General features: G+C 42.6%; 1 protein-coding gene across 2 annotated transcripts; it reads left to right on the top strand.

Moving 5' to 3' along the window:
* Nucleotides 1-159: 159 nt before the first annotated feature.
* rab3c (RAB3C, member RAS oncogene family) lies at nucleotides 160-10694 on the top strand. 2 transcript variants are annotated; one of them, XM_047593175.1, is made up of 5 exons: nucleotides 160-320; nucleotides 1905-2129; nucleotides 5091-5209; nucleotides 7998-8122; nucleotides 8353-10694. In XM_047593175.1, the coding sequence occupies exons 1-5, from the start codon at nucleotides 303-305 to the stop codon at nucleotides 8541-8543; spliced, it is 678 nt and encodes a 225-aa protein (XP_047449131.1). In that variant the 5' UTR covers nucleotides 160-302; the 3' UTR covers nucleotides 8544-10694. The 2 variants fall into 2 exon arrangements, with proteins under 2 accessions (XP_047449131.1, XP_047449132.1); XM_047593176.1 differs by lacking the exon at nucleotides 160-320 and adding an exon at nucleotides 701-868.
* The last annotated feature ends 2933 nt before the right edge of the window (nucleotides 10695-13627 follow it).

The following is a 13627-nucleotide window of genomic DNA, read 5'->3' as shown; positions in this document are numbered from 1 at the left end:
GATGTCCATTTTTACGCACTTCCGCCGCGGCCTCGTCCCGCACTTGCTCCGACTGAAAGGGCCCATGATAACGTATTCATCAGGCCTCTCTTATTTGCTCAGCCGCCTGTTCTCTTGAAGCGGCGCTGGCTCGATGGGCGGGGGTACGGCATAGAAACCGACAGAGAGTGACGCAAAAGGAGAGGATATTATATGTTTGCTTCCTGGGAGGAGGAAAAAAAATATGCTATCCATCTGGGAGTGTATTAGATACGATAGAGAACTGTGGTAAAATAAACAAGTGAAATATCACTAAGGAGAAAATGGACTTATATGGGAAGGTAAGCATTGTTTATTATATTATTATATTGAAATGATAGAGAAATAGAATAGAACCCCCATTTTAGTTAATTATGCAGGTTTTCACCCTTATTATACGATAGTCTTACCCGTGCATGCCGTCTGAACTCGACACGTCTCTGACGCGTATTAAAAGCTGAACTACAAACGTTTTTTTGCGGCGCCTGCACAGTAAATCATACAGCTGTTGGCAGCTGGGGCGCGTTGCATCCTGAGTATTGTAGTTCAAGCCACTTTCGACGCCGTCCTCCTCATCGGCGCCGAACCGCGGCACAAGACTACAACGCCCGTCGTGTTCGCTCCGCTGACGTCAAAGAACGCACGAGAGGCGCGTGCCTTTGCTCGCGCTCGCCCCACGCGACCACAGCCTCGTCGTCAGCACGCGGGCGCGCGCCAGATCCGAAGCGGAGGGGACAGCTCCAGGTGCTGAAATTGGTTGGCGGAAGAAAATCAGCGTCTGCGTTAGATTCAGAGACAAAATCCTGCAAAACAGGGGCAGATACAGATAGAACCGAGGCCTTCAAAACAGGTTTGTCCGCGCAACGCGTTTCGCTAGTTTCACATATTAATAGTTATGTGGAAGAATTTCATCGATACATAAAATGACCTCCTGCTTAGAATGGCTTGCCTACCCGTAGCTGGCATGCAGCTCCTCGCTCAACTACACCCTATCATTCGCTCTCAAAACGGCAGCTTTTGCGTTGTGCATGTCAATGCCACCATTACAGTGATATTTTGAAAAACGGTGTCCTTGCAATGATCGCCTTTCAAACACGGAAGCGATCAGAAAGCCAGCGCAGCAAGGAGGTCCGGCATCTTTTATTAACTACAGGCTTCAAGGGGAGCTTGGGTTTCGCATATTGTGGCATTGTCAAAAGATTCACCTTGGAGCAAAGATGACCGTGCTCCTGCTCTCGTAGTACTCTCGTCCTCTTAGGTCGTTGACCGCTGACAGTTTGCACAGAAACGCTCCGCGCAGATGCGATCTTAAGGCGAAATGCTCCTTTCTAATTTGCCCTTTGTACAGGAGTAACCAGTTCTAACATGGAAGGTTTCGTGTTTGCTTTTCAGTAAAACATGACACAGAACACCGCAACCGCGTCAGCTGTTAAATGCAATTTGAATTGCCCGGTGGAAAAAAGGGGGATGTTTGACACGGTTTACTCCAGTGTAACATATCCATTTGGAAAATTAAAAGCTGTATTTCGTCTAGTAGTCTACATACTCTATAATTAATAACAGTAATCGAGACAATCCTCCTAAAGACATCATTATGGCTTCAAAGAAAACCAACTCAGCATTTTTTTCCAGCACCCCGGTTATCTAATGCTCATCAATACAACAGCTTGCTGTGTTGGTCATGCTGGTTTGCCTGACACAGCCTTCTGTCACCTCTGATCTGTGGCTTGTACAACCAGCTTGTAGCACACTGAGCCCTGTCTATATTATTTCACTCTCTTATACTTTCTGATTTGTGTGCATGCAAGTCAAGTGTCAAAAAACAAACAAACTCTTGTTCACCCTTTTCTTCTCAACTTTTCCTTTATTTATTCAATTATTTGTAGATGGCTGCCACTCAGGATGCGAAAGGGAAGGGAGAGGGAGGGGACCAAAATTTTGACTACATGTTCAAGCTGCTGATCATCGGCAACAGCAGCGTGGGCAAGACGTCTTTCCTGTTCCGCTACGCCGACGACGCCTTCACTTCGGCCTTCGTCAGCACCGTGGGCATCGACTTCAAAGTGAAGACAGTGTACAAGAATGACAAGAGGATCAAACTGCAGATCTGGGTATGAAATATTCACATCCAAGCATTAAAGATTTAGAAATGAGCAAAAAAATCACACATGATTGCTGACCATTCCAACTCTTAAAGTTATTTCTGCTCGTTCCACCCTCCCTCACTGGTCACAGTAACTCACTTAAGTATTTGAAGAAGCTGTATTGTCCCCAACAAATCATATTATATAGAAACTCAATTTAGAGTATATACATATGATTGAATGGTGGCAATTTATAGAAGTAAGAAAACACATTTCTCAGCCACTTGTCATTAAAACACGTGGAATACAGAATGCATGAAGTGTTTTCTGTTGTCCTCTAGAGGGCTAACTAAGCTCCAAGGAGGAAGGGGTTCTTCAGAAATGCCCTGCCCCCTTGTTTCCCGTGTTCTCTCCATCTTTGTGCTACTGCGCAGAGACTCCTGTTGGTAAAAGGCTGCTAATCTAAGTCTAGTGCCCTCTGCCCCTTTCTTTCTCTGTTGATCAGTATGTTTGTAGGTCTGTGACATGTTAGGACCTTGTGACTGTATGTGTGACCATTCAAACGAGGGGCCTCATGTACCGGATCACCGGTGCATTAATTCAGTTAGCCTTGTATTTCTTGTTACAGAAAGAATCTGCATTTCCACCTTGTGGTTACAAACAACTGTAAAATGAATATTCACAACAATACTTTGAAAGGTTCGTTTAGTGAAATATTCCTCTGCGTCAAGCTGCATACTAAATTAATTCAGGAACTATACTGTGTATTCTTGGTTTAACACTCTGATATCAGCATGGAGACAGATGGAAGTCTTGACATTACTGACGGGAGACTAGTAAGTGTTAGTTTGGCACACACCGGGGATGAACACAGAAGCAACACCTTCCTCAGAATGTGTGGAAAATTGAAGAATTTCTGAAGCTGTTTAATTAGGAGTTCATCTGAGCTGTGGAAGCAGATTGTATCATCCCCAGAGACAATGAGGCAAAGTATATGTTAAAGTTCCCCGCATTCTGTCTGTGTTTTCCACTTACACTTTTTTTTTTAAATACTACACACAATGCCAACTTTAATTGAGCAGATTTGTTCTCCTTTTCAGCAATTTGTCATAACCAGACATGAATCCAGAAGGTCCTCACCAGAACGTGAAAACTGAATTTAAACTGTCCAATAACCGGCTATAATCATGTGGTCTCATTATTAGCAAAGACAAGCATATTCAGGGAGAAAAAGTATTTCCCTCGAATCCAGATAATTGCCATGTCTATTTTAATTGGGCTCAAGCAGAGCTGAGACGTACAGTAACTGTCCATTTAAGGTGACGTCTATTGGCTAATGGCATGTTGGTCACAACATTAATCTTAAGCACCACAATGCATGGTCCCAATTGTCGCATCAAGCTGTAGTGTATGAGGTGCACAGTGTTGGCAACACCGCCGGAGTGAATAACGGGAAGTGGCTTCACTTGAAGACGAGTTCTGGCAAGCGTCAGTCTCTGCACGCCGCCTCGCCTCTTGAAGTCGTCAGCTTCTCGGATTGATTTCTGGTGAGCTGCAGACTACAAGCGGTGCTTTTCAAGGAGCTCAAATTCACTTGACTCAGGCAGATTTTTTTTTTTCCTGATCCGCTCGGTGTTTTTAACTGAGAAAAGCAAACTGACTCACTAAAATAGCCTGGAAATGCAAAGGTCATAGCCAAGTGCTTAGCTGAGAATCGTTGAGCTACTGAAATCTCAGATAAGAAAAAAAATAATTGGCATTCAGGTGACGAGAACATCAAATAGTATGTGCATAGTAACTGATAAATAACAAACACAAATATTCATAATTCTCTGTCATGTTGTTCAGAATGTCAACCCACAAAAGATGCTATTCATACCAGGCAGACTAGTGGTTATGTGTTATTGTGGACTGACAAAAGGGCCTAGCCGTGGCGTGTGTGTGGGAGCTCAGCAGTCTGCGAGCCCCGTCTCTTCGGAGTGAAGGTCAGAGCTGTCCCCTGGCTACAACAGGCACACTGGTGCAGCCATGTGCGGACTGACAGAAAGCAAAACTATGGTGGTAAACACAATCCAGAGCTGCCTGTTGGGCTTCTGTTTAACAAGAGCCAAGTAGAGCAGCCAGACGTCCTCTGTCATGATTCACAGAGGCCTCCTGAACACACTTGTTGTGGGTGTAACGGCACAGTGAACATACAGTAGAAACAGGATGGAAATCACTGAGACTTATGTAAGCCATTATTAAGCAACAAATCTACTGTCCATCTGTGATGATTCTTAGTTATGTAGGACATGGTATATCTAAAACCAAAGATGAAGCAAATTCATGCTTTCTATTAATTGATACTTAAGCTGAAGATCAAACAAATAAAATAATACCGAAAGCTCTAAAATCTGTCTGTACTAGGCCCTGTTAGCAACTTCACTGACATCTCATCACAAAGGCTGCGGCGGATGCTTGTTTCCAGGGTAATCTGTGTACAATGTGCTTCTCCTCAAATGCTCCATCACAATCACTGGCTTTGCCTTTGAGCAATTTGTTCAGCCGTATCACCGACTGCAGGCAGTTTCTCAATGTTTAAATGGTTTTACTTCTATTTTTAGCCCCTTTTCTAAGAAATGCATCACATGAGCTGGGCTCCGAACGCCGCACCGCTGACTGTTTAACACAGGCGAGCAACTATTTTATCGAGGGGAGGAAAGGATCAATCATGTCGGGCCAAAGCTGTTTTTGGCACCTTATCAATGCAAAGCCAGCGAGGCAATTAGTATAATGATTATTTCCACATAATGCACACAACAAATGAAGCAATGAGCAGTGTGGCATCCTACATTTTGGTTGGATTTAAACCAGGCAGCTCTGTTCTTCTCTTACCTAATTTACCATTATAGACTCGCATGCTGTATGCTGCATGTGCTGTGCAGCGTCATGTCAGATTGGTAGCCTAAAGATCAGTCAGCAATGCTAAATCATATTATTTGTGCGTAGGACACAGCAGGCCAGGAGCGCTACAGAACCATCACCACTGCATACTACCGTGGGGCCATGGGCTTCATCCTCATGTATGACATCACCAACGAGGAGTCTTTTGGCGCGGTGCAGGACTGGTGAGTCGTGCATTTATGCTAGTTTTGCATGAGGCTGTCATCTCCAGGCGTTTTGTATGCAGCGGATGAATTTCCTATGAGCATCACATCTACACATCAAAAGGGCGTCCTGTTCGTCGCCACAATGAAATAAGTTGATATCTGACCCACTCGATATTCAAATGAATTTTCCTCCCTGAAATCTACAAGTCTAAGCTGCTTACCTTCCCTATCTTCTCCTCACAGCAACAGTGCATCGCGCCCCTTCTCGGGATCTGACGGGCTTGTTGTGTAGTCTAAGCATGCGCCTTTGTTAGGCGGAGGGATCAAGGGGAAACGTGTAAAGTCTGTGGATCTGGTCCATCCGTGAGTCACAGAAGCGTCTGCAGGCTGAACAGTAACTCTGGGCCAAGCCCGGCTATGTTCTGATGATGCAGCCATGGCCAAACAGGACTTGGAAGGGTCCGTTCCATCAGCTGCAGAAACCAGGTTTCTGGGTTAGAAATTTTGCACCAGAAACAACACATTCTTATTAGCACAGTCAGTACAGTGCAGGAGTGAGGAGGCTTCGTGAGACACGGAGGGCCTTGAGATAAGTGTGTGTTTTTGCCTTTCTTTTTACACCATGGCTCTCCCCAGGTGTCAAGAGACAGTAGTTTTCTACTTTCTACACCCTCTTGTCTTACTGTTGTCGCTCCCTGCCTGCACAGATAGAGAGATTATGGGAGCTAATGATGTACATATGAGAGGAAACATTTTTATTAGTAATAATATCTGTGACATCATCTGCACATAAAAGGTGGTATTCTTTATTTTTTATTTTTTTGCAGATGACGCGTCACCTGGTCCTGTGTGGCCTCCACCCATTGCGAGACTGTGACAGTCACTATTAAGGCCAGTGTCTGCTCAGCCCGTGTCACTTAGCCGGCAACACTTGACAGCTGCTTTAGGCAACGCATGACATGGCTAAATCAGCTGCGTTTAGCCGAACCAAACACATATTTAAAGCCTTGTGTCCTTTAATTGATGATGAAATGTTTAAAGCCGCGCACAACTGGGAGGCTGCGCTCTATTATTAGCTCGGGCTGAGTTAAAACGCTCTGCCATTATCAGCCTGTTTCATATTCAAATGAATTCCTGTCACTGTAAGGAGGAAAGACTTTCTTGTAAAGAGGGGCCTGAGCCAGACACACCTATTATTCTTTTATGGCCCCGACACTTTGATGGAATACTGCAGTCTGAGCACTGTCTGTGATGGTATCTCGATTAATGAAGCCAAGTGTGTCACTGGCAGCAACATCCCTGACGAGTTAGCTGTGAGCTCACTTACCACACACAGAGCAGGAAATTCATCCATTGTATATGTTTTTTTTTTAACCTGTCACACAATCCTTCTTTTTTGCCTTTGCCACAGGCTTTAAATCCACTTTCGCTTTCCCTTGTTCCTTGTGACAAGGTTGCAGGGGAAAAAAAGGGGAGGTTGCCATGGCGATGGCTCGCTCCCGACTGTGGCTGAATTAAGCTTGTGACGTGCTCATTTCCTGCCTGTGATGCAGACAAAATAGGGAAATACTGTAACACTGTCATCAAATGTGAACAAAAAGTTTATGTACAATGTACAAAAATGAATTAATTACAACAGCAATATTTATATGTATAGATATATACGCACAGACACGCACACATGTACCTTTTTCTTCTGAATTACCACGTTTTGCAGACTCATACTTGTATGTAGCTTTGTAGGATGGGACACACGCACAAGTGGTTTTCTGTCAGTGAAAATTATCAGCAGCTGGACTCAAGCTGACCCACATGTGAACTGCTACAACAAGTCAGAGCTGGACAGAGGGAGGAGGAGTGCAAACATCAAGCTGCTCTCTCCGTCTCTATCTCCCTCTCCCTCTCGACGTTGTTTTCTTTCTCTCCGTGTTGCCGGATCCTTCTCTCCAGTTTTTTCAGCCCGTGGTATGTTCGCTGTCCTACTTTCAGTCAAACTGCAACACCACGGGAGAAATGTGTTCCTTAAATTCCTCCCCTTATTGTGGGTAGCCTGCAGACGCCAGAGGAGTGCAAGGCTTTGCTGATTCACAATGAACTCTCTATAAATATAAACTGGCCTCATGAAGCTAGTTTTTTTATTATACAAAAATAATATATGGTATACATACAGTGTATGTAATTGTTGGATATAATGCTCATTATTTTGGATATTATTTGGAACTGCTTTATTGCATACAAAATTATCTGTAAAATGTAGATCTTTAATTTGTTTATCAAAGCCACAGTGACATATTACTGGTTTAAACCGGTGGCTTAAACAGGAAAGAAACAGAAGTCAGCTAACTATATGGTTAGCTAATTTGTCATACAAATTATTATCATTATTAGCGACAATGTCTTGCTGACTGCTGTTACCATAAGAAACTAATTTAGGAGATGCAACAGATGCAATCCAAAGGACAGATTGAAATGTAACATACATCAAATAACAGCAAAAACAACAAATAATAACCCACATTTCAGCTTCAAGTGAGTGCATCTTTTCAGCGCAGAGCGCAGTTTTGACCCACTTTTCCACTGCTGCCATCAGTGACTCAAATGTTACATGCTGCCAAATCGAAAAGGAGACGTCCTCACCGTTCATGACCGGCCCAAATGGCGAGCGAAGCTTACATCATGTCGTCCCCTCCCTCCATCTTTCTGCTCATTTGTCAAGGATCCCATCCAACAAAAGCGGGCACAGATGCAATTTCATTTATTTGATTTTACTTCCACGTGTGTTGCTTTGCTTTGTGTTTGTGTGCAGGTCGACCCAGATAAAAACCTATTCGTGGGATAATGCACAGGTGGTGCTGGCGGGGAATAAGTGTGATATGGAGGAAGAGAGAGTGGTCTCGGTGGATAGCGGCCGACTGCTGGCAGAACAGTTGGGTAGGTCTCGGAGGGGCATTCACCCCTTTATGTGTTTTAAATTGGACGCCACTGTCATCGTGTTGTTACATAAAAGCACAACCTTCGTGCCACTGACCGCTTTCACTCTTGCCAGTATGTTTGTTTGGGGGGATCTTAACGGAAATGCTGCTAAAAAGCTCTAAGCACCGTTAACTGATCGATCCGCCCCTCTGTACGCTCTCACGTTTCATGTCCTCCCTCCTCCCCAGGTTTTGAGTTCTTTGAAACAAGCGCCAAGGACAACATCAATGTGAAGCAGACCTTCGAACGTCTCGTTGACCTGATTTGCGACAAGATGTCCGAGAGCTTGGACACCGATCCAGCTGTCACCACGGGAGCCCCCACTGCCAAACTCACAGACAGTGCTCCGCCCCTCCAGCAGCCCGGCTGCAACTGTTAGTGACCATGTGTCAGGAAGCAAAGGGATAGCGGCGCTGTAAGGTGGTAGAGCGTGCAGAATATTGTCCCCCCCTCCCCCCTCAGCGTTATCATTCCAGCTAGTGCTGCTTTCTCTGGACTACAGTTCAACTCCAGTTTAGTAGTAGAATTACAAAACGCTGTCGTATTATCTCTCAACTTTATCACCTTATATCAAGAGCAAATAACCAGGAAAACAAACATGGATATTGTAAAATGTGTAACTTTATCAAAATGCACCATATTCTTTGGCTTGTTATTATGGTTATAACGTTTGATAAGAAACAGCTACGAGTCACACTGTACAGTTAACCCTTGAGACCTAGAATAATATATAATAAGGGATAGAGTCAGTGAGTGCTTTAATTATTCTTTGACTTTTATTTTTTAGTACAGTATGTATTTTTCTTCTTTTTTTAAAAAAAAGTTTATTTTGCCTCCTACAGCTGCCAAATCTATGATTTAGTACACTATAGGATGTAGCGGCTTTTCTTTCGAGTGCGTGGATGACGTGTGACTGAGTGTGGGCTTGCGCGGGTGTGAGTAATATGTCTGAAGTGACTGCGACTTTGCCATCCAAAATCATCTACCTTGGAAAAAAGTGGCCTTTTAGCATCTCCAATACGGCCTCTGTAAGTTCCTTCGTCCTGCGTACCCTCGGAACAAATCCAGTATGTATATCGTTGATGTAAGTATCGTTCCTTTGCTGTCTGTAGATGTGTGGTTCATCTGATAGGTATACCTGTAAATCTTAAAAAGCGACTTTTCCCTTGTGTTTAGCCTCTAAAACGACCCTTTATATAGTTTGATGCAACAAGCATGCTGCCAAAAAGTCAGTAGTACGTGCTGTTTTATCTCAAGCTAGGCCTTATCCAAGTCTAACCTTCCTCAACTCCACGTGATAGCAATGATCCAGCATTTCATTAAATAAATAATAATAAAAAAAAATCTCATCACGCAGTCAAAGAGATCATGATCAGCTCTGGCATGGAATAAACAGCCATATTGAAAAGATACATTTAAAAAAAGAAAAGGAAAAAAAAAGCATCAGCATGCTTAAATTTCATGTTTGTGCTGTAACATCCATCCTGAAAGAAAAATACAAGCTGCCTACAAAACACCACAGGCGCACAGCGGGACGCTTCCCCCTAGCAGGCATATATAGTACTGTTGTGTCTTAGTAGATAAGTCCACGTGGTATAAATGTTTTCAGTTCTCCAAGTCATAGAAGAAGAAGAAGAAAAAAAAATGTTTGTGCCAAAACATTTCTTAGCGTTTTCACTTGTTTGTTGCATAGCTGAATAAGACTCGGAAAAACTGCATGAATTCAGTCCTATGTAGATTTATAATATAAGATACTGTATATATCACTTGGTGTTACAGATTTAGGAGCATTGTCACAGCACTCGCTGTGAGATGCAATGGGCCAATAAGTGCAATATTTTATGAATTAAACCCTGTACATAGCTCCTCTCGTCCGAGTACAACGACTCGGCCTGCAGTGTGTGAGTGACAGCGGGTCAGAATGGCTCCGTCATTCAGCACCTGCAGCCACTGAATGTGTGACTTGATGTGTGTGTGTGTGTGTGTGCGCGCGCGCGTGCGTGTGTGTACCTGCCATACTGAAGAGACAACTTATAGTGTATTGTTTGTGTATACCTTTTGTACAAATGTATTCACGTACTATATGCCGTTCCTGCTAACTGTTGGGTGTTGATTGAACTTGTATTACCACGTCAAAATGCAGTGTTATTGTGAAAGGTAGTCAGGGAGAAGACTTAGTCCACGCCGTTTGCCATAACTGTTATGATTCCCAGTAAAAAAGGATATGCATAAAACTAGTTCAGAGATCCCGCACATATGTGCGTACACATGGTCTGTGTGTGCATCCGTGTATGTGTGCGATGGTCTAATTTGATGCCAGTAGCCATGAAATAAATTATCGTAATTATCTCCGAGTCAAGGTTCACTCCGTAGGGGAATAGTTAACGACGGTCGAACTGTCGCTCTGGTCAAATCTCACTTTAGAACTCTGTGACTTTACATATAACTGAACATATTTATTTCACGGAGTGCAAGCAAAGTAAGAAGTATGTTTTTGAGATTATAGGAAATAAATCGAATTCTATCAGTGGGCCTGTGTGTTTTCTATCTCTCTGCGGAATATATCGAAGCATGAAGGAAGGAAGGAAGGACGGAAGGAAGGAAGGCACGAAGCTCTCTGTAGCTCATGCCTCCTGTCTCACACCTCACTCCATTTCAGGACAATGTACGCCACCTAGTGTTACAGGGAAATGCCTGCACCAGGAGCTGTGGTTAGCAGGAACTTGAATTTACTCCATCATACTGCTGTTGATACATTCAGATTAAGATTTCACATTCAAAACCTTTTAGGTATAGTCATAGAATAACTGGAACAACCAGCTGCAACCTACATGTATGAATGAATTATTAATAATGATCTATTTTTTTCATTGTATTGTATCATGTCAAACTATGCACTTTTACCCAATAACAAAATGAAAAGGATTACAATTACGACTGACTAGACAGAGCAGAAGAAATAGTTTAAAATTGATGATTAATAATAGTGATGAACAATAAGAATTAAATGGTCACTTTCTACTTTCAGCTAAAAAGCACTTTCTCGCCAAACTGCATGTAGAAACTCCAATTCCAGTGAAGATGAGACATTGTCCAAGACATAAATAAAAACAGAAAAAAGTACTTTGATAATCTTTTACAACCTATATTCAGATGAAAACACTACAAAGACAAGATTTAATATTCAAACTGATAAACTGTATCGTTTTTTTTTTTCTTTTTCTTTTTTTTGATATTCACTCATCTTGAATTTCCCTATTAACACTCAGTTCATTAACACTCACAGTCTGTCACACATTTTAAGTTGGAGACAAGGCTGGACTGCAGACGGGCTGTTCTACTATACTACCACTATAAAGCCAAACTGTTGTAACACTGTGTAACAATGTGGCTGGGCATTGTCTTGCTGAAATAAGCAGGGACGTCCTAAAAAAGCCGTCACTTGAATGGCAGCACGTGTTGCCTTCACAGACATAGAAGTTATCCATGCCGTGTGCACTAACACACCCCCATACCATCACACTGGTGAGCTTTGCACTGATAACAGTCTTGGTGGTAGTTTTCCTCTTTAGTCCAGAGGACATGACGTCCATGATACCTGAAAACTATTCATATTAACCATATTAACTACTATAAAACTCTTCAGACCAGAAGCCGGTGGCGTTTCTGAGAGTTGTTAATAAATGGCTTTCGCTTGCACATGTAGATGTAGGACGAAATGTGTAAACCAACAATGGTTTTCCGAAGTGTTCCTGGGCTGCACTTGGTAATATTCTTAACAGAATGATTTTGCCAGATTCTCTAAATCTTTTGATGATATTCTGGACTGTAAATAATAAATTCTTTGCAATTGTAAAAGTTGATCTTATACTGTTGAACTATTTTCTCAGGCAGTTGTTCACAAAACAGTAGACCTCTGCCTGATCTTTGCTTGACTGAGCCTTTCTGGACGCTGCTTTTATACTCAATCATGACACCCACCTGTTTCCAATTAACCCGTTCACCTTTGGACTGTCAGAAAACAGGTGTTTTTCTGAGCACTCCTCGACTCTCCCAGTGTTTTGTTGCCTCTGTCGCAGCTTCTTTGTGACGTGCTGCAGGCATCCATTTCAAAATGAGTGAATATCTGCAGATGTCCCAAGTTCTTTGGAATTGGAAAGACAGTCACCGCCGTCTTAATAAGCAAGGTAAATAGTTCACTGAGAGGAACAGGGGGGGTGCACTGATAAACTGAAGACACATAAATGCAGCTTAGTTAAAGGAACATTTACAAAGAAACCATGCCGAATAATTCAGTTTAGAGACATGTTTTATGTCTGTGGGAGAAAAACAAAAAATGACAAATATAGAAACCGTCTTTAGTACGTCATTGCTGTTGTCAATGAAACAAAGACACCGTTTCAAACTTAAGCAAAAGCATCAGAAACAATGAAAGCAAGAAAACAGTGAGTAGGCAGAATCAACCCATGCTTTTATTTAATCCATTGCATATAAAAACTTTTTTTTTCATTCTTTTTATGTTTTTTACATAAACTTGTATGATCTACAGTGCTATCCAATAGACTGCAATTAACAAGGAATCCATTAAAATAACATTTTAATTGTCCTGTGAAACGTCCAGACAAGTTGGCATTCTAAAGACATAACCCAAAAAATAATTGTCCTGGAGACCTTTTTTTTTTTTTTTTTTTTTTTTTTAAAGTTACAGTTTGTGTTTTTTCCTTTCATACCATAAAAAAATAGAACACATAATGAGAAAAGAACCCACTATTTCCATTGGTCCAGGGCTGTTTAGAATCTACAGTATGTGTGTCAAAATAAAAGTCCCCGTTTCAGGACAATGATGCAGTCACCCCACCCCTCCAAAACCCCCACCCCTCCCAACCCTTCTTTGTTTTGTTTTTTTAACTACAGAAATATACTAAACCCTTCCCCTCTCCAGGCAGAAAGATGTCAGTGGTTTTGGATATTGCAAGTAATGTGAGTGGAAGTGTGGGCCGAGCATAGATAAGCGACACACTGTCAGTGTTTCAGCCATAATTAATGCAGCAGTGGCTGAACATGCAGGTGCGTCTCAAAGTCTCTGTGCTTTCTAGGACCACAGTCAAGCACCAACTGCACACTCTTCATGCGCCCCATTCAGTGTTTTCAGCTGTGACGCAAGCTGAGGGATGTAGACGACGCAGCAGTAACACCGCGCCGACACAGGGGGGCAGTATTTCTCCCACATCGTTTACATCCGTCAAGGTTGAGCCACGTCTTTGAGTGTAGTGGCGGAGCGTAAAGACAGTGTAAGTTGTTCAGACCAGGTCTACAGCAAATACGACTCTTGGACATCCGGCTATAGGCCACACATCACTCAGTAGTAAATCTATAACCCGTGGTTGACCTGAATCTCCACAAACCTCTGCACTGACAATATATTTTCTCCCCAGTGCCATATTTGTGAGAGCAAATGTTTGG

Source organism: Mugil cephalus, chromosome 8 (genome assembly GCF_022458985.1).
Source record: "Mugil cephalus isolate CIBA_MC_2020 chromosome 8, CIBA_Mcephalus_1.1, whole genome shotgun sequence".
Taxonomy (NCBI): Eukaryota; Metazoa; Chordata; class Actinopteri; order Mugiliformes; family Mugilidae; genus Mugil; species Mugil cephalus.
The sequence above is the reverse complement of the archived record's forward strand: the minus strand, read 5'-3'. Positions and strand labels throughout refer to the sequence as shown.

Bases quoted from the DNA above. Each gene is read 5' to 3' on its own strand.
- rab3c (XM_047593175.1), top strand. The intron at 5,210-7,997 runs GTGAGTCGTGCA...GTTTGTGTGCAG, and splicing joins TTTGGCGCGGTGCAGGACTG to GTCGACCCAGATAAAAACCT. The intron at 8,123-8,352 runs GTAGGTCTCGGA...CCTCCTCCCCAG, and splicing joins ACTGCTGGCAGAACAGTTGG to GTTTTGAGTTCTTTGAAACA.